The sequence below is a fragment of the Enoplosus armatus genome, chromosome 12, assembly GCF_043641665.1.
Source record: "Enoplosus armatus isolate fEnoArm2 chromosome 12, fEnoArm2.hap1, whole genome shotgun sequence".
Classification (NCBI taxonomy): domain Eukaryota; kingdom Metazoa; phylum Chordata; class Actinopteri; order Centrarchiformes; family Enoplosidae; genus Enoplosus; species Enoplosus armatus.
Window position 1 is genome coordinate 14392588 of NC_092191.1, and position 22563 is coordinate 14415150.

General features: G+C 37.4%; 1 protein-coding gene across 1 annotated transcript in view; it reads right to left on the reverse strand.

The window, feature by feature from the left end:
* lmbrd1 (LMBR1 domain containing 1) overlaps positions 1-21744 on the reverse strand; it is a 51300-nt gene extending 29556 nt beyond the window's left edge. The window contains exons 1-6 of the mRNA XM_070916349.1: positions 21679-21744; positions 19800-19976; positions 18534-18597; positions 7529-7626; positions 6455-6522; positions 2969-3057 (exon numbers count right to left, since the gene is read on the reverse strand). Coding sequence (XP_070772450.1) covers positions 2969-3057; positions 6455-6522; positions 7529-7626; positions 18534-18597; positions 19800-19976; positions 21679-21744 — 562 coding nt within the window. The remainder of the gene's footprint in view (positions 1-2968; positions 3058-6454; positions 6523-7528; positions 7627-18533; positions 18598-19799; positions 19977-21678) is intronic.
* Between the last annotated feature and the right edge of the window lie 819 nt (positions 21745-22563).

Below are 22563 nucleotides of genomic sequence, written 5' to 3' on the forward strand. Positions count from 1 at the left end.
GTGTTTATTAAGGTGCTCCTATAGCCCTAGCACCCTACTTCTGTGGAATGACAGAATCATCAAAGGCGAGTAGGAAGCAGCTGTATGCTCAAGGGATGGGATATACTATACTGTGTGACTGCAACAATAATGAGGTGCTGCCATACAACAGCATGTGGAGGCTCATAGCAGTAGGGAGCGAAACACGATCATAGTTGTTTTTTCTCTGTGTGTGGGTAAAGCTACATGTCATTTGGGAAATGGGGTTAGATTGTGATTTGTGTTTAATAACATATTTTGGGCATATTGTATCTTTAGTCTCACAGTTGAGGGACACCATGCTAATATAGATAAAGTACTATCGCCAACTTGAGGGACGGCAGAAAATGTCAAAAGATCAATCAAGATGAGATGAGAACAGCATCACTTCAACTTCCTTACCATGAATCTGTCAACTGAAGCCTCAAATACATTTAAAAAAAATACTAGCCTCTATTTTTACCCATGCTATTTTATAACTCTGTTAGATTACTGACAGGTTACTGATGGGTTAGTATTCTATGTAGTCACAATGGCACTACACAAAATGTAAAAAGAGAGAGCAACCGAGTGGAGATTAATTTAATGCAATTAATTGCAAGGAGGACAAAATCCTTTGGGCGCTGACGTCCTCCAGCAGACCTATGGAGTCTGTAGATGGTGCCCTCTTCAGGACCCGGCCCAGACACTCAGAGAGGGCTGGGTACTCTGGTACTTCTTTTATCCATGATGTAATCATATGCTACAGAAGCTAAAAGTCTTATCAAGTTGCTAAATTATAATTAAATGAATGGATACCAATGGCTGCTTTGGAGAAGATAAAAAAATGTAGGAACACATGGTATGCTTTAGTCGCTGGTCTGCAGTAATGTCAGTTATACTGTACGTGATTTGTTATACTGTATGTTTATTTATCATCAGGGTCCGATATAAGAACTACTTTACCAATTCTAAAACCACAGTAGCTCTCATACAGGAAAACACAGAATAACTCCAGGCTAATATTGGATTACTATATTTTTCTATTGTAAGCTATAAGGGGTGAAGAGAGTAAAATACACTGGTAGAAATAATTGCTATGGTTTAGATTTGCTCATACACATTGTATATACACGTGTATGTGTGTCAGGGTCAGTTAGGTTTATTTGCTCTTTTCTTACTGATAATGAGGATAGGCAGGAAAAGTAAAATGTTAGGAATCTTGCTCGAGTACTCCTCCTAGTTAAAGTTGGACTCCCTCCCACTCCACTCCACCTTGACGCCAAAAATACAAGATTGTACTGTGTGGTCTTGAATACCAACATTAATAGCTACTGATCTGGAGTACATTCAGGCATCATTGGAACATTGGAAAATTGTAACATATGTAATGTTGGAGACATTAAAGATGTTGTGGCCTTAATGAACAGTCATTGCAATGCAGTCAGCAGGGTTATGAGGCAAAATTGCCGTTCCTTTAGACAATTAACCTCCCATCTGGAGAGAAAAGAGATTGGGAATTAGAAAAGGAATGATCCTCACATTTCCTCCTCAGCACCCGAGCAATTTCCCCCTGTGCCAAGGAAGGAAGGTTAGGGCAAGCATGTAGGGGTCCACTATTGTGAAGAGAGGCAGATGGTTCAACTTCCTCCTTGATCCCCAGATGGCAAAAGGCCAGAGGACTATTAGGAGTCCATATTTGGCAATGTTCCTGCATTAGCATGAGCATAAGTACCAGAAATGTTCCGTTCAACAAGTTAAGATGCACAAGGAGGGTGTTTTCAGTATTGGGATCAACCATCAATACTTGATTGTTTCTATACTTATTGCACATTGCCATTTAGGCTATTAAGTGACTGTTTCAGAAATATTGGTGCATACAGTTATTGGGTCATTTAGTGAGGACTTGCTAGAAAAGTGAATGGAAGAGTGAATCCACAATAAGAAGTGGACAACATCTGGGGAAATCATATTAATGTAATTCCTTGTCCATCTCAGCACTTTCCATGACATCAATACAGAGGTGGGTTCACCAGACTGCCCTACTGTAATTCCTGACCAATCAAATCAAGGACGATGTAGGCTGGAATACATACAAATCCACATGATTACTTTGGAATGAAATCAATAAAGGCATGATGCAACGGGTTTCTATAATCTTACATGTAGCTAAATGCATAACAACGCATTACCATGTGACCTGCATGTAGGTACAATCAAGATACACTATATCTGTGCAAATTCCATTTGTGCCAAGAGGAAAAGTGTACCTTGTACATTAAAGTTATTTGTGTAATTAAAGTCACCACACAATCAAAATATGAACTCACCAATTACTGTAATCTGGACCTCATCAACTGTGATGCATTCCAGTTTGTTCCCATATGCCTAAGATAGTAGAATCTGCCCTACTGCCCTACTAAGCTTCATAGCTTACAAACATGAGTAAACTATGTCCATTTAAAATACATTCATTTCAAACATGCTAACCTCCATTACCTGGTCTTATGTGGGTACAAAAAGGGGAGAAACTCACATCAAAATCTATCAACCTCCATACATTTGTTTAGTAGGGTCATAAGGATTTGGGATGAGAGTACATTTTTTTCACTCGAGTGAAAACATTTTCAACAATCCTGTCATCGTCTCAATATCTTGAGACAACGTGTGTCTTTATGTTTTGCCTGCAATTGCACCCCATATAAAATTTGCTCCCCATTCTGTCTAAACAAACCTTCAGACTTTTAACTGACCAATGAGGCTGGATAAAAGCCGGAATATAGAAAGAAGCAGGAAAGAATGCATAGGAGTAATGGATATAGCCATGAACGTGGCTTCAAGGGAGTAATGTATATGACTAATGAACGAGAGGGGTGGAATGAATGAAGCAATCTGACTTAAAAATAGATAAAAGAAATAAAATATGATGGTGATGGTCAAGTTGAAAATAAAAGGAAAAGGATATACTTACGACTACTTCCAAGCTCCTCAAAAAGGTATTGTACTTTCTCCCACTGAGTGGAATTCTGACCAGGTGGGGCCTCAAGTGGAACGAAGGCTCTGAAAGCAACAAAACAATCATTTATTAGAAATAAGGAAACATGCACTGGGTAACCTGTGTAGGCTGTCAATGTCACAACACAATATGCTTCAGTTTAGTCTTTGTACTGGCAGCGATGGTTTCAGCAGCGTGTCTATTTTCTCTATGGGCCATACATGTTTTTTAATCATTCCACCACAGACAAACACTACCACTGCTATTGCTGTTGCATAAGGATAGCAAGAGAGCCAGAGAAACAGCTACAGAAACATAGACTGCACATAGAAATGTATTTCTGGTCTAACATCTATATCCCACTGCACACACCTTTTATGTCCTATATAGCTTAATGCGCAAACAGAAATGGTAAAAGAAGCTTTTACAGTATGTTCTCCACTCCAGCAACGACACATCTAAGCTGCATGGTAAATGTCTGTTCCTCTCTCCTCCTCTAAACTGTATGTTTTACTATACTTGTCTTACTATGCCGCCGTTTTGGTCACAACTCTCTCGCAAAAGAAAATTATATAAATGGGACTTAATTACAGAAATTGTGAGTGTGTAATTAAATAAATAATCATCAGTATTGAATATGATGACACATTCCCTGTTATTATGTGTTTACTGTGAACATAATATAAAAAGGATCTTGCAAACCATTTTATTGACCTTTTACTTAACCACCTTGGATACTACTGCAACCTTGAAAACTGGATTCATTGCTATTCTTAACACAATGGACAGTCTTCTAAGCTCTGCATCCAGTCCTATCCTTTTCAATTTATTTTGGAAAGGAACAAACAAAAACAAAAAACATGAGCTGCATGAGATCTAACATTTTATAGCCTTCCACATTTACTACTATTAACTATGACTGTCAAGGCCTGCCGAGCACAAACCTTTTGGTATACGATCATCTTCCAATCAACCAGATGTTTTAACCTTTACACCTGTGTCCTTGAAGATGACCTTGTGTTTTGTTTATTGTAATGAGTTCCCTCACGTCCTGTTAGCTCCTAATTACATTAATCAATAATCCTAATTACATTTATACCATATACCTATATACAGATGGGTGACAAATTAATGGAAAAACCAACATACAGTGTCAGGCCACCACAAGCCTCCAGAACAACCCTCATTTATTTAATCAGGTAATCTCATTGAGATCAAGACTTTTGCAAGAGATACCTCTGTACAGCAAATAGAAAGAAAAACAAACATAGCCACACATAACAAACATAACAACATGACATACAGCATCAGAGACACACACAGAAATCACTGAATAGATTTGAAGATAATAGTTTATATCATATAATTTGATGTTATGGAGATGGTGGTGGATATCATTGTCTTACACGTTGGTCCACAATCTTCCATAGGTGTTCAAGTGGGTTGAGATCCTGTGACTGTAAAGGCCATAGCACTTTATTCATATCATTTCCTACTCACCAAACCATTTAGTGAGCATCGGAAGCATCTGAATTTAATATGTTTATCCACTCTTTTATTCAGGTTTTTCCTTTAATTTGTTCCCCGTCTATATATATATATATATATATATATATATATATATATATATATATATAGTTGTAAAAGTTGTATCTAAACAGCTCTTAAAAAATTAAAAACATATTTTGTCAACAGTATTGAAACAGCACTTTTTATGACTAACAGTATATCATTATGCAAGCTAAAGTGGGGAAAGGCTCGACAGTATTGCTGCTCAATTTCAGGGCAGACTTTGATACTATTAATCATGAAATCCTTTTCCATTGATCATTAATCCTTCTTGACAGACAACAGAGAAATAGGCCAGAATCCTTTTTAATATTAGCATCTAAAAAATCTAATGAAATATGGTGCTCTATGAATCTACAGGGATTATTTTAGGAAGTTAAAAAGCTGGTAGTCCAAAAGAGAAGTTGTTCACCAGGGGAGGTGAAAGACATTAGATCAGCATATCAGAGACTTCCCTTTGCCTCATACGCAAAAAACAGAATCTCAGGTCTCAATAGGCCTCATCTGCCCCACTATCATGTGGATATCCCCAGGGGTCCACACTTGCACTTAATCTTGTTCATGTGCTTCCCTTCGGCCATGTAATGTGTCATTTTTCATTTTAGAATAAAATACCTCATCAAAGTGACCCTTACCCAACTCATCCCAAATGTGTCTGCAGTGAGGATGTAAGTTAACTCTTCAAATGAGGAACACTGAAACATTTAGAGTTATTCATGCTTTTGTCTGTTCATCTTGAATAGTGTTTTAGTCCATCTTCAGCACCCTGGGTCCAGTTGGTGCAGAACACTGCAGCCAGGCTCCAAAAACAAGATGAAAGTTCCTCTTCACCACAATAATGGAGTACTGGTCCTCTGACAGAACAAGACTTCTGTTGCCTAGGTCTCAAATAAAAACTACAGTAAATGTGATTGGGCTATTTTCTTTAAAAGGCACCTAGACTATGGAGCTGCCATCCAGAGTTTTTAAAAGCATCAATATTCTTTAGATTAACACAAAAAGTCTTAAAGGCAATATGACTTGCTAAGCTAAGTTATTTTCAGTGGCAACTGATCAAAAACCTGTAGCGATGAAAGATCAGGGGTAATTTAAGAAGTTAAACACCTTGCCAGGGAAAAAAGACACCAAACAAAAGGCATCTGGAAAAGACCTACTGAGTGAACAGTCACCGAACAAAGCCGCTATGTCTCTCAGTATCAGGAAAGCAGTCCAGGATAAAAGCTACCATGTTGTTGAAAATCAAAGGACCAGAGCGACAATTGCCGGAACAAAGCAGCAATAGTTCCAGTTCATGAGCTAAAAGAGGGGCTAAATTGCTTCTGTCTATAAAAGAAGTCCTAACTTCTAAACTTTAAGCTGTAAGAAAGTATAGTCATGTGTCCTTTATACTCCCAAACCAGGTAAGCCTTCCTCCAATGCGCCATTTAATGGTTGAGGGAGCACATTAAATCGCGTAGGTTGAAGTCCAGGCATGTTGCTGTCATGGCTGCAAAGGAAATCTATTATGTAGTGTCAGTGCTGCTGAACACAACCAGTATAAAACTTGCGGAGAAATGAGACATGGCTGAGAATGTGCATCAGTACAGATTTGTAGATACAATATAGAGTGTCACAAAAACGACTCAAAATTCCCTCCACATGTCCACATGTGCTTTGTACATAGAAAAAATGCAAGGAATCTAGTTTGGAATCAGACAGATGAGAATAAAACCTATATTTAGAAAGACATATACAGTTTTTTTTTCTCTTGAATGGCTTATCATGGTCAGGCAAATGGCACAGTAGCTGTTTGAAGGGGTCCTCCTCTCATTAACTGAACACAATGACATATCCACACCCCCTTCCACCTACAGTGTACTGAAGCAGAAGAAGCAATCCATGTCTCGAACTTACCCAATTAAAAGGAGCACTACGCAGACAATGGCAAATCCAATTGTGTACTTCAGAGCGTTTTTCACTTGCTGTAATAAAAGAAAAAATTAAACTGGTCAATCATGGCCATGGAGTGAAGTATTATTATTCATTGTGAGTGAGGGAAGGGGGTCATACTCCATTTAGCGACGGACTATAACAGAGTGAGAACTATAGAGTCAGTGTAGATCTAGTTTGACCTGGGAGAGATAACATGTCACTCCCAGTGCTATTCAAGGTGCTTTTAAAGTAACAATACAAAAGACCTCCCTGTCTGTGAGAGAAAGTGCCTCCGTCAGCTCAAAAGTGACACAAAGGGAGAAAAGGGACTATGTGATAGCTGGTGTTTGGTACATTATTCACTAAAAAGAATTCTACAGATAGGGATTTATATTTTTGTCAAATTTCAGGTGACAACATGGGGCCTATAATTTATATTATGGAGGTTTGACAATGTGGCTTTTTTACTGCCACAAAACATTATATGAATATGAATTAAATGTAATGTCTTTAATTTTCTTACATTTATTTCGCTTGTGTAGCTAATTTAGGTTTTTATTGTAAATACAAACACATTTTATGTGTATTGTCATTATCTTCTGCATTTCCTACCTCATCAAACAACAACAAACCTTTTTTAATGTTTTGAAACCTACAATATTTTACAGTAATGCTCTTGTCATCTTTTATACGGTACATTATCTCCACCAACTGTCGATATGCGTTACTGCCCTTTGTAGTCAGCAGAAATGTGTATCATGTCACCTCTGTGCTCATGGTGTGCATGCAGTATCCAGAGAAGCTTATGGGAAAACTTAAAGGTTTGGCTGAATAAAAATGGAAGGATGGACATTTGCTTTCGTTGCTTGTCATGTAAAATGTGTGCACGCTGCCTGAAACTGGTTGGGAAGTTCAACAGAAATAACTTCAGGACATTTTTTGCATTAACATATTGGTCAGCTGCACCTGAATCACCTGAATTAAATTTGAATTTCTCTGCATTGCATCTAAGCAGGCTACAGTGGTGCGTGTAGGAGAAGAAAGGTGCATTCTTACCGAGCATTTGTTCATGTTGTCGTCATCCCTTTCTTCATAGTAGAAATAAACAAAGGGGATCCATAGGAAGACACAGAATAGTATGATGGAATAAAGTGCTATAGGGATACAAAAGAAGAATTTAAATCCAAGAATTAGTCAAAGATATCTTTTCGTGCCAAATATTGCCAAAACTGAACATCTAGAACCGCTACACAGCATACAGTATGGCAAGGTGCTCTATCATGACATTAAAATGATAACGCATTTCTGACAGTACAGTACAAGTAAGTACAAATCTAATGTTTTTGATTCAGATTTGCAATTTAAGTTATCTTCTGTATGCCTGAGTCAGTAAACATTATTCCATGTGTTCATCCACTTGAAATGATGTTGACAGGCTAAAGGCACATGTAAAGTACACATCAAAACTGATTTTTGTGAAGAACGGGTTCAGCAGTGTAAAAAGCCAAGGAATTTCTGAGACAACTTGGCCTCATTCCTTAAAGTCTTTGTAATGATAAGTCTAGAGCAGGGATCACTTAATTAATTTATCAAGAAACATTGATATTACAGTCAAACATTCAAACTACAATCTCTTACTCTCTTACTAACATACTGCATAGCATCTATGGTTATCTTTTAGATGACACTCTTCAATAGGCACCACATGGGTGACAACTGGGCATTTTCATTAGTTGTCAGTTTGGGCATTTGCATACAATTGTGTAAGGTGAATTAATTTTTTTCACTTTTCACAACAATCATCTACCTTCATACACAAAAATGCAGCCATATCCTGTTACTTTATAAGGAACACAAGACATAAGGGGCTTATATTACATTGAAGTGCAACTGAAAAACTGGCTGTTGTTGTAATTCCCATTAGCCAAAAAAAAAGAAGAAGTAGACGCCCAGGGTGGTTAAAGCAAAAAAGGCATTAACAAAACACAACATCTGATATAAATATAACTGCTGAGCATCTATGAGGAATTTCAGCTGATGTTAAGGTTCCCATCAAGGCCTAATGGAAAGGCTTTGCTTTCGTTTTTGTGCTCATTGTTTTTCACTTTCCTGCTGTACTTGGAGTGAGGTGATCCAAATAACTCATTCTTTATGACAGTGACATATCTGGCCACAGGGCCATGAGTTCGAGGAGCAATGTTTCTAATCCTTTTAAACCAATAATTCTTGTTAAAAGCATGCTTGTGGGTTTGTGAAAGGAAGCAATTTCAGTACGTGTTTTAAAGAAAAGACACTTAGGAGGAGGGGAGCTTTCACCAGAGGCGGTTTTACCATAAAGGAAATGTGCAGTAGGCATTTGGGCCTAGCAGGTAGACATGTTTTGAAAAATAACTTTAGTTATTTCAGAAGAGGTCCATTAAGCAATCAAGGACCAGACTTTGCAGAGTTACTGAATTGGTTTGTTCAGCAAAGTAGTGTATCCCTCTATAAGAACCTCTAATTTGATATAAGAAAGAAAATTAGCTCCTTATTTCATAAAGGTGATAATGAACAAAGATATTTATACTTCTTGGCAATTTAAGTGTAAGGAGACAGCCATTCAATCAAGAATGCGATCAACTTCCCAAATCCAGGTGTGCAAAATCTGTAGAGACTTACCCCAGAAGACTGGAAGCTGTAATTGCTGCCAAAGGGGGTCTATAAAGTACTGAATTAAAGTAACAGTATGTAACTATACTCACCTTGGGATAATAAGTGGACCAAAACCACACTATAACAACTGTTAACAATTAAAAGCCACATCATTAATAGCAGTCTTTTAGTGTTGTCTTTATTGTGAGTGCTATCTGTAAAAGCTGGTTAACAATACCACAGGGTGTGTTCTGAGTAAACTAAGAAATGGTGCTGTTTCTGTTTTGATTGTGATCCACAGCATTGAACAACTGATTCAATTAGAGGGGCTTTTGTATCTGAACACATTATCCATCTGCAAGCTATCCAAAACTCACAAAGCAGGAAATCATCAGTTCCATTTTAATATTGACCACTTTAATACAAAAAATCCATCTGCATCAGAAACCTGGTGACCTTCCATTTGAAGTGGATGCAATACACCTGTCCTCAGTGAAAGAACTCGCTATTCTCTGAATCAAGTCTTTTTGTTTGTTTGGTTCTTCCTATATAAGCAGCTTTTTTAGAGAAAAGACCAACACTCAAATGTGTTAGGAATTCATAGAGCAGAGGTGAGGCAAAAACACTTTAAATAGAGATGCTATTTCAAGCTGGGGGCTTTTCTTTCTGCAGCAAATGGATGTCGGTGAAGACAGCCCAGACAACCCCAAAATAACTCAAAGAAAAGCATGTCACAAAGATGTGCTCAGCAACATAGTTGGCATAGTTCAATACCTCCTTGAGGTGATAATGTGAATCATTAGCACAAGTCACATTGTGACTAAAAAAAATGTGCAGGAAGACAAACAGTTTTCCACAATCACGTTTTTACCTGCATGTAAGATAGAGGATTGATATGTAGACCTTTTTAATTAAGCCTTGATTTTAAAGACGTAAATGTTGAATCCAGTCTTAAAGAATCAACAAAATCAAACGAAATGAAAACATAAGAGTTTAAACCATTAATGGATAAGAGATTCAGGCCTCCACATAAGAAAAAGCAAGTAAATACATGCCTTAAGCAGTGCCATTATGGCATGATGAACTGCACAACAAATTTAAACCGAAAACTTGCTCCTGATAACCATTTAATCCATTACGTCAGCACCGCACTTCAACTTCGATGTACATGTGGAAAGCAACCATTCCATATCAGTCAAGAATGCATGGCCTCAAGCAAGTACAAACATGCCCCCCCTGTGAAAGGGACTATATTTCACAAAATGCTCCCTCTGCTGCAGACAAATGAATGTCACTGTTATAGTGGCTTGCTTTTTGCCAGCTGTGATTGTGACAGGGCATTACTTTCAATAAACACATGCTCATTGCTCCACTAAGGTATCCATTTACACTCATTTACAGCCAGACAAACTGAGTTTAGGATGATGCCAGAGGCCGATAAATGCAAGCCATGCACAGTATGCAGCCGCTGGCATGTGCTTGTGGGTTAAAGCAATGGGTAAAATTAATCATAACACCATGAATATTAACATACTGAGAGAATAGGTCATACTGCATTACCATGTATCATCCATTACTCTCTAAGCAGATCTTCTACTGGGAAGAACGCCTGACCAAGGATACAAGTTTAGCACATTTATCCCACTGACAGAGAGTAGAAGACTAAATAATTAAATGTCCTTCCTTAACCCTTTATAATCCAATTTACTCATGGGGGATGCACAAAAACAAATAAATAAAATAAAGATATTCTGAAGGATTGGTGGGAGAAATGGCTATAAAAACTTACAGTCTACCAATGGAGGGCCAGCTGGGGAAACAATGTGAGGACATCAACACAAGCAATAATGTTTTGGTAATTATTTGTGGTAATTTATAATGATTACAACTATTATCAACTACCAATCAGAGCAGTAACAGTCGTTTCACTCCCAGCACCATGTATGGCTTTTTGGGAAACATTAGACCCGTGTCCTCAACTTGCTGCGGCCCTCCACAGGGGCATTAACACCTGGACTCTTGTCCCTCGCAGACAGGCAAAATGTATTACATTTTATGTGAAAATTAAATGCCAGGGGAGATTTCTCACAGAAACACTGTCTCTGACAAAGGACTCCAGAGACTGATGAAAATATCTGTCCGTTCAGACACTTGCTGAAAGGTATGACACTACGAACTTGCACTCTCATTTCCTGTGAACATCAGGGGAGGCACCATTTTTGGGGGGCCAAACCTGGGATAAAACACAAGTGAATATTAGACTTAAATTTGGCTGGTAGCATGAAGGACATGATGCCTGTGTTGTTGTTTCTGCTGGATGTGTGAGTAAAAAGATGTTTGCTAACATGCAAGACAAAAGAACTTGATAAGCTGATGGAGGATCAAGGCTCACTGCTGTCAGTTTGTTTTGGAGTCATTCTTCAAGCCACTTAATGCAGTTTTAAAGATCAACGAGAGGTATGATAAAATGGAATATATTTCATTTAAATATATGCATATGTGACAATTTAAAAACTGCTCAAGAACATTTTGGTCTGTATATTTATGGCATATACTTGCTATTTTTAACTATGAAAGTGCAGGGCTGAAGCAACACTTTCACACACTCACTTCCCTTGTTTCCCATGTGCATTTATGAGAATGTGCATATGGGTTAAATGATTATTGTTTCAATATCAAATTCAAATTAGTTGACAGAAAGCAAAAACAAAAATGGTCAATCCAGGGTCAGGAAGTATTTTTCTACAATTTAAAAGGCAAAGAGAAGCTGTGCAGGACCTCTGTCATGACAAAGTCATGTATAACAGTAATAACACCTCAACTCTGTCCAAACTTCAATGTCATGGAAAAAGAACGGACGCTTGTTGTACACGTTTTTCTCGTCTGTTGCCATCTGCTTGACAATGGACTATTACAAAGTGAAACCGTCTGCTGTCATATTTTAGCATTTTGTTTCACGTCATAGCTCAATGGCAAGGTTTTGTGGTTGAAATGAAGCCACTATATCCCCAATAGGACAAATGGACTCCACAGGGCCTCTTGTCCATCGGTGCAGGAAGTAGGGACCATCAATTTCAGAGTAGCATGAAAGGACATGAATAGTGAGCTGATATGGAAGAACTTCTTGAGAGGAACAACATCTTTATGCACATTATCAAATGGTTCCTGAGCCAGAAGACCGGTGTATGCTAAGCATTATTTTTATAGCTCCATTGAACACAACCAACCTTCCTTTCCAAGAAGGAAAATTCACAGAATACATTTATTATTTATTTCTTGTTTTGTTCCACACGCTGCACCATGCCATCTAACAGTAGATACATTACAAAAAACATTAATAACAGCCTCATATAAGTAAAAGAAGTATTTGGATATTCATATGACTTCTCACATGCACACATGGTAACACCTCATTATTTTTAGGGCATTTCTGCAGAGGAGGCTGTGTGGATTATTGTTTTTTAACTATACTGTGCTGAGTTTTTCAAGTGAAAACCACACATATCTGTTACTGATTTGATGAAATCTGGAATTAATGTTAAATGTAATGCTTATAAGTAAACAAAACTGGCTGCATTCAGAGTAAGTTTTCATCAATCCTCTCACCAGATCTGTGTGTATGGTGAGACATTCATCATGAAGTGATGACATTTATGAATTATTTGTCATCAAGATCATTGGAAAAGCTGGACATAGAGAAATTATTGTTAGCTTTCTGCCAGGCTAACAGTCAATGAAATATCCATCAACATAACATATTTACTGTAACAGTGGGAGAGGTGTTTTGTAATTTACTATTACTGACTTTGTCTTTTGGCTCCTTTTGTGAGTAAAGTAACAATAACAAATAGCATTACAAAACTTAAGTGATGGCTTTTTAATTGGTCAGGTGACAGTAATAGTACAAGAGTAGGAAAGGAAAAGAGTATTATTTAGGGATACCACCACAGTTTTCCTTTAATAAAAATGTATTTAAGTTATCTCAGCTTGCTGAACAAAATCTGGTTAAGTTACTTACTTACCCCATGTACTCATAGGTAGTAAACATTTATTGACTTATGCTTATGTGAATTATCACCAGTTATTAGGCTGAACTAGGTTAATGGCATTCTGCATGAAATAAAAGCGCTGAGATTCTTCTAAGATTGATGGTAAAGCAACAATGATACAATGGGGAGACAAATTGGTAAACTACTATATATTAGAGCCTGACCAGAACATCAGAATGGCCAAAATTATCTGCCAATAAGCTTATTACGGATATACTGGTATCAGGGTATTTGTAAGCTAACAAATGACATTATAGGAATGTCAAAGATATGTTCAAGGTCATTTAGAGACAAGGTAGCAGTAACCTTGTTTATAAAAAAAAAATGTAATAACCAAATTGAAGTGACCCTTATCAAATATGTTGCCATTGTAAAAACAATGAATATCAGCATATTGTTATTGTTTTAGCCTCGTAAATTCAGCATTCGTTGGACTCCACTACATATCATTATAACAGAGGTTTATATCATTGAGAAGTAACTGCTGGCTAAAAAGTTCCCCCCGGGGATCAATAAAGTATTTCTGATTCTGAAAAAGCTATGGGTTATGGTTTTTGCACACAGTGGGATGAAAAGTACGTTTCGTTTCTTTTGCACACTGAACAGTGTTCTTATGGTTGAAGGCCCCTCTGTGTCACACAAAGCTGCCCGCCAAAATAAAACTGCAATTTGTCAATGTTTTGAGAATGCTCTTAAAAGAAGCACTAGGCTACCACTTTCCAAAAAAAATTCAGTCCTAACATGTAGGTGGACAAGAATCACAGACAAAAAGAAAGTACTTGCAGTGTATTTACAAGAGGCTACTGCATCCTCTCTTGCTTCTTTTCTACAAATGGCGTTAAAAAAAGGCAGCGAGAAAGTCAATGATTTATTTAAAGGGCCCAGGGGTATTTTGCCCTGTTGCTTAAGGGTCTTATGCCCCACTGCTTTAAAGTACCGAGCAGTCCAAGGAAATGTATAAATGGACAGAAGCTGGAGATTGAAAGGCTAGGCTTTCAAAGTTAGGGTTCATCAAAGATCACAAAAAGCTATTTGGTCTCTAAAAGGAAGTGGGTGTTTAAGTTACAGACATCCATCCACTCTGTCAAGTTGAAGGTACATTTTATCCAATATTACACTGTGTAGAATTTGTGAATAACTGCAAGGTTTAGTAACGTTTCACTTTGACAGAATATTTTCACTTTCTGTTTTGTAGCATTACTGTTCCATTCTGATATAGCTTTTATCTCTTCATCACTTGTGTTCAGGTAGGTGGCAGCAATTCACCAAATGACAGCTATGCAAGACCATCAATTGATTTCACACATCAAATAAATAATGTGGAAAGTTCTTAAAAATCACTGGACATACACATGCTTCTTAACTGTGATCCCCACTGAATACAAATCAACCTACCTTGGAGAAAACCTTGCTACAGTGGAGCAAACAGGACATCTCTATGTCAACCTTGCAATTATTCCATTTGTGAAGAGACAAATGGACAGTGCTGTCAAATATGGCTTAAAGAAAATTCTACTTTAAAAGGTTATATTTGTAAGGACACTGTGCATACAACACACATGGAGCTTGGTCTCCACCTACTGGCAAATACAAAAGAAATGTCCCTCAAAAAAGAGAGGAATGAGTCTCTGGTTCTACATAAACATCAACAGGATAGTTACATAGACTATGGATCCAAAATTAGATTCATCATATTTTCATGTCTAGCCTATTACTGTAGCCTTCAACAAAGAATTAGCACACTGAAGAGTTCCTCAGTCCTCTTATACTGTCATCTTCACAAACATCTATTCACATAGATGTCACATAGAAATGCATCATGAATCCCATTTGACTTTCAAAAAGCACACTCTGAAAATGATTATTCCATTAAAGTATTTAACTTTAAATAGCCTAGGCAACTGAGGAGAATCAGTAACCAATCTCAGAATATATTACTATAACACCTACTGTCTGTCATAACAGAAAACAACTTAAAATCTTATCATAACAACAAGTGCAATGACCTGAGGAACATGTCATAGCTTAAATGATGGGTCAATAGCCAGCACCTCAAAGCCTGGAACGCATTTGCAATATTTAAGATGCACTACAACTTTATTCCAAAATTACACTCTGAGGAACTGAGCACAATATCAATCAAAGCTGCAAGGCTCTGATTTTCATATTTTAGGCGAATGTTACAAGCACTCTGCCATCCTTATCAACAGCCAAAGGTTACCACAACAAATTTGTAAGCAGATCATTCTGCACCACACACTCCCAGAGCTATGATCACATGTATACATGCTCGAGGCAAGAAGTAAACTATTTCAAACCTCTCTCTTACCCCTCTCCTAGCTCCTAGAATGCATACTCTTGGTATGTCTTATTTAAGCTGTTCAAGAAAATGCTATACATATATTTTTGGATTATATTGCCTACTTAACACACAGAATCAAAACATTTATGTGGAATAAGACTATATATATTGCATGAGTGTCATGAAGTGCTACATGATGAACAGCAACTTTAGCCGCCACTCAAAACAATTAATAGACATATAATTAGAGATTGTGACACTTTCTAAACAGACAAAGATTTACTTACTAAATCAATTTCTAAACCAAATATATAAGCTTTTCCTTTGATGTGTGACAAATGTGTAGCTGTTGCACCATGAACATGGTTTCCAGGCAGTTTGGCCATTAAATGAATTAAATTACTGACCTGCCCTGGATTCAAGACTTTGCACTTAAAGAGATGTCTAATCCAAACTATAGATCCTAAGAGAGAAATCAATCATGTATGAAATCAGATTTGGACAATATACAATATACTATGACTGGATTCACATGCAGTGTTTGTGGTCTGTGAAAGACACTTTTCTGATGTCATCATACCAGTGGAAGTGTTTTTTTTTTGATTGGGCTGTCTGGGCAAGGAGACAGCTTGTCTTCCTTGCATTTGGCATTTGTGAACAGACGGTACATAACAGTGTTGCTGACAGGCACTTTAAGCCAGCATCTGTTAGAAAACGTGTGATCTAGCGTCTATGGCATGACTGAATTTGCTATCATCAAAGACAACAAACTCATGTTATCCCTTAATATGACAATTCTGAATGAAATTCTGTGGCACTAATAGCTTTGAGTTACAAATTTATCAGCCAAATAGTCTGGATACTGTCCCCATGAACTGCAACCAAAAATACTCAAATTATGGAGCAATACATATGGACCTGCCCTCTCTCATAGCAAGAGAAGGTTAAGTCCAAGATGCCTGACAGAATACTCGACAAATAATGATACAACACATTATACCACAAGCCAGTGACAGTGAAATGTTATAATTTTGCTGAATGCAAGATAAATGTGACAATTACGAGGTGAACGAAGTGAAGACTAGCTTACAAGCACAAGAACAGTCGTAATGGTTGTCTTGTAAAGTTGGTGTATGCAGAAATAACTAGATTATTTGGTTATGTGCATAGTGTTTGTTGTTGTTGTTTTGTTGTCAAACAGGGCAAAGAACACAGCCCTGAGATGATTGCAAAGGCTGTAAACGAACCCTCAGTTTTGCCATACAGCACCTAGCCTATTTGTTATAGAAAGTAAAGGCAATTAAGAGTAGTTAATTCATTTACAACATTTTTTTGTTGGTACGTCCCATTTTTATCTATTATATCTCTAAACAGGTGATAAAAGAGTGATCTGTAAAAACCTAGAGTAAAGCTGTAACACTCAATGCCTATAGGTGGCACAAGTGTCAAAATTGCAGCAGCTATTACCTCACTTGCCTGTAGAAGGCGACATCAACATCTGTACGTCCAAACTGCTGCTGCTATTGACAGACCTTTAACCACGGCATATATTTTGACTTGTCATAGCAGGAATAGCCATCACAGTGAGGCAGCATGCTCAAAAGTAGGATCCTGGAAGTAGCTCACCTAAATGGAATGTAGTCACTTTTAACGTTATCAATGACACCTGTGGTTTTCCCTCTATGACAAGCCGAAATGTCTGCTGTGAAAAAAAAAGGTCTATTTCCCATACTATTTTGGGTGCAGGTTTGCACGTGTAAAACTGGTCTGACAATAACCCAACAGCTCCCTCTCGTGGAGAACTTGTAGCCTGTGTGCAATCAACATGTTTGCCATCCCCTGCACACTCACTGAGGTGTTTTCACTTATTCTGGCTCATTAGACTTCCGCTCAGGTTTAAGCTAGGCTAAGCTATGCTGGAATTACACGAGGCCACCAAATATCATGAACAAATGTCATTTGCACTACTGAAAATACTGTATATGACCAATAACGAAAGACTATAATAGCAAAAGGTTAACAAGGCAACAAATAGACAAGAAATGCATAATAGTGCAAAGCTGTGAGTGAATATGATCATCATTGTCCATCATTAACACACGGTGGGCAAGGTATCAATGACATTAAAATGTGTCTTCATATGAAGGTCATGAAAACAATTCACCCTGTGTTTACCAGTAACATAGTGAAGGGAATGTTGTATGTGCTCCATCTACTGCACATCCAACAAAAAACATTTCAGCATACTTAATATGCAACAGCAAATTTATTATTGACAGCTATAGTTGACTAATGTAAGCTGCCTGCTATTCGACAGATTCCATTCATTTTAATGGTCATAGTGGGCATTTGGCCAGGAAACGCTGAACATGTTTGATATCTCTAATATATTGCATCATCATGGAAAACAAACTGTTCTGTCTGTCCATTAACATTACACTGTGTAAAGGGCTTTTCACTGTCTATTATTTCAACAGTACTCCCCATTAGAGCATTAAGATTCATTGTATTATTACTCTCATTCATTTGAATGCCATGTTCTTGTTTATATGAGGTTGTGTGAATAAAATTTTGCTTTTTTAAAAAGGCCAGAGGATGCTCCAGGATCAGTGAGCTATTGTATGGGCTTTTAATATATCTTAAAGTGACAGCCTGAATAAAGGCCTCCAGAGTAGGTAAGATATGCAGCCAAAGTTACTATAGAGATACCCTGTATGAAAATGAGTCACCATTGTGGGAAACAACGAGCCAGTGTGAATCCTAAAGTTAAGACTACTAACCCACTAAGATTGCTGTGTGGGTGAGTCAGGCCACAGGTGTTATTAAATTGAATGGGCACTACCAACAATTGAAATAGGAGATAGGTTTGATATCATAGAAGAATGAGGGAGCACACGTAAAATCATTCATCGCAGAACAGCTAAACTCAATAAAATAATTCAAACAAAAGGGCTAATTTAGTGAAAGATAGATTAATTTATAAAGTAAATTCTCTCTTGTTAAGAGTTTTGTCCAAAAATATTAATTTTATAGTTTTCATGTGCACACATGTAGACAGGTATTAAGAGAATGCACTTACTGTAATAGCCATACAGCACAGTGTCTTCAATTTGCCCTCTTGTCTCATTGTTTGCTGCCCATTCCTGCATGTTACCAAAGGAAAAACCCACGGTCAAAGTCAGAAACAGTTCAAGTTCAACAGTAAAGGGAATGACACCAGTATATAATCAACTAGAACATGAATCAATTTGATTAAAGTTCATCAAGAAAAACAATAAAGAGTATAAAATATAGTGTGAAAATTAACACCAACACAGAGGGAAGTGGGGTGCATTTTTGTGGATACTGTATTAATTCTCTCACTTATTCATTTATTATACTGTTATAACCACTCAAAAACCACAATACACAATTATTGAATGAATCCAAGACCCTGGAAAGGGTTAGGTCATGCTAAACTAGCTAGCATCTGGGCTATAGCAGTGCTCTGGCAGTGCTTTGTTTATCTAGTTTCACAAACTAAATTCAGACAAACCAAGAATGACACAAAACTGACAGGCACAGGGTGAATAACTCAAAGCTGTCAGACCTCTGTCTAAATCTATTTTTATTCATGCATAGCACAGGTGTGGGAAATTGTCCATCGTAAGCTTGCATTTCCTGCATTTTATTTTGAGAAGGAATTCTCCTCTCCAATTGGAAAAAAAAATGTGAAAAGCTGCAAAAAGATTAAAAACCAGGTATTGTTTTTGAAGGGTAAAAGGAGCATGTTTACATAATTTCTGTCCGTTTATGCAGTGTCATGATTCTCACTACTCTGAGTCATGCTCAAATTATCTTTTCCCCTTAAGAAGCTAGTAATATCATTATTTTATAGTTCTGTTTACACTTGTGAAAGCCACTTTTTACACACCTCTTTGTAATTTGTAATTGTTTTTTATTATGACAAAGAGATCATGTTTGATTAAGTAAGTGGGACATTATTTTCCTGATGAGCTCATGTGCAGCCTACGTTAGGTGGCCATGACTAAATGGTACAAAAAAAAATACCCTTTAACAATCAAAGCAGCTCACAACCCACACGAAGCAACAAATTACCTGCTGTTCAAATGAAGATATTATTACACACTTTGCTGAATCTTCACATAGATAGAAACAAATGCAATGACTTGACAAAAAATTTATGAGCCAAGAAATGCATTCAGCTTTTAGATTGGACAAAAACAATGTCCACTTCGTCTAATTATAAGAAAATTACAAAGTAAAGTTAAAAGCTGCCTCAGGAAAAGTCGTTAGCATTTGTCAAATTGATTTTACTGGCGCTGTTAGCGGAACAGATACTAACCTTGTAGGTACCATTGGGATACTTCATGAATGACACAAGGAATATATCCACTGGTAGAAGTGCAGACGTTATCAAAGCAATGGCCAGTGCACATATTGCTGTGATAGTTGAAACAACTTCACTCTCCTGGCGACTTTGAAACTTCCGAATGTAGACCCAACAGAAAGCCAGGATAAGCTAAACAGGGGAAAAAACATTTAATAATTAAATTAAAAATGGAGAATAATACCATTATGAGGAATAGTAAAAATTAGATGAGGATTGTGGTTAGCAAAAGGTAATTAGGCCAAGAGAGATCTATCAAATTTATAGCCAGAAAAATCTATTTCAGAAAGATTGGGTTAATAAAATGAAAACATAGGAAATACTGACAGAATCAATGCATTAATGAAAGGATGAATGAAGAGATACACTAAGGGGTTAAAACTGTAAAAAATAAATGTAATCTGATATAATACCCTGCAACAAATTCAACCGTTGTGTAGCTTACATTGATCAGTGTTGGAGTGATATATTTTGTTGAACTTCATCATACTGTGTTCACAATATTGTGTCCTCCTATGCCTGATCAACACTGCTTGGAAAGTCTAGCTTCAGTGCATGTGTGTTGCTGATTGCCAAAACGAAATACTCAAACCAAAGTGTTAACACAACAAGCAGGGAATTATATACTGAGAATAGCCTCACTGAAGGTGCTGTGAAACAGCTGATCTGATTATATCATACTCCCTCCCCTTATCCTCTTTCAGCATGCAAGTGAACACAGACTCACTAAGGACTGACAGGAAATAACACAAAGTTGACTTTTTGTAAGTAGCAGAATAAACAGGCAATTATGTACTACAGCCTTTTTTAAAGGTCTTTGAATGAATGAATTTATTCTGTTGCTGTTTAACATGAAAAAGACAAAAATAAAAGAGGGATTGTCATTGTAAGAGGCAGGAAATTCATTAGACAGAAGCAAAAAAAGGGGCTCCAAAATGACAAGGTCATATTCCAGGCACACAAGATGTAAGAAGTGAGGACACTGCTAAAACTAGTCCCTTCAGATCAAGGGCTGCCATTCACAGACAGGATCAATTAAAGGCCCGCAGCCTTAAGCCTCTGACTGCTTGTTTTGCCAGGTAATGACACAGGCTTTGCATCCAAATAAGGTTCACTGAAAGGTTTGTGCAAATAAAGGGGCTGCTAGTGGTGGGTAGGGAAGCAATGTAATGGCATCCAGGCATTCTTCTGGGCGGCCTCTGATTTAGCCATGTGACTCTGAATGACAGCTGAGATAATGAGTGCTACGTTGGGCAGCAGATTAGCTAGCTGACCAACTTCAAGGCATTCACTTAGGTACTACTAAAGCCATAGCCTCTAAATGCGTAAAACTATATGAATAACAGGAAAGAAAAGATTACATATATATGTGTGTTTCTAGCATAGGTGGTGAAAAGCAGCCTTTGTTTTTTTTCATTCGGGAAGGCATAATATTTGTAAAGTACATTTTAAAACCTTGTAGTTAAAGCTAACTGGGTGACAGAACAGTCAGATGCTGTTACCAAGAATAATAATTTAATTTTCTGTAAAAGTAAGAATAGCCCCGTTTTCGACGTGGTAGTGCTTTACACTGCCACTGTCTCTCATAGTATGACATGTAAAGGTATATAAATGCTACACTGACCGCCACATATAAAACAACAGCCTGTAAGTGTGTCATGGCTAATGTTAGCTAAAACCCATCCAAAGCCAATATTGACGTTAATACTCCGTAGCCATGTCGCGCCGGGTAACACTTTAACCAAACGACCTCTTCACCTGCTAAAGCATCTAAAACTAATAGTAAACGCTCCTCTACTTGATGGAGCGACCAGACAACGTCATACTTGCTTACCAAAAGTATAAAGGTGAAAATAGACCATCCGAGCAGAGACTCGGAGAGCAACGACTGAGCCGCCATCTTCACTTCCTGCAATAACAAACCCACGTGCTCCCGTTGACGTCATCACGGCGTAGGGCGAGCAGCAGCCGTGACGTCTCCGCAGAAAGTCCATATGGCTGTTGATATGTCCATATGTGTGTGGATAATTACAGGAGTTTTGGTGAACTGCAGAATTTAACAGCTTCTCTGGTGACGGGACAGGACAGCAATGTGAAGAGAGGCGACATCAACACTGTCACATATAGTGTGTCTACCAGAAGCAGCAGATACCAACAATACAATATGGCACTCAAGCACCTATTGCAGAAGCCAAATGAACAAGAAATTCAGGGAAATGAATGAAATAGGCTACCATCACTGATGTATTCAGATACTTCTACCTATGTAAACGTAGCAATGCCGCTGTGTAAATATACTTAGCTACAAGTAAAAGTCCTGCCTTCAAGGTTTTACTTTTAAAACTTAAGAAGTAAGCTGCTGTTAAATATATAATTATTTTTGTTGGATTGGTATAACGTGCATTTTCATGTTGGAGCAATGCAGGTTGAGCTCATTTTAACAGTGTTACGTATTCTCAGTAAGCAATACATCATATCTTATAAGATGATTAAATGTTTTTTATTTAAAATATTTACCTATAAAGTAATTAGTTGCTGTCAAATTGTGATGTAAAAAGCATAATTTCAAACTTTGAATTGTAGTGTAGTAGCAGTATAAAGTACCATGAAATATTAATACTCAAATACAAGTAACTTAAAATTATACTTTACAGTATAGTACTTGTCTTGGGAGTGAAAAGTGACTTGGTTACTTTCCACCCCTGCATACAATTAGATT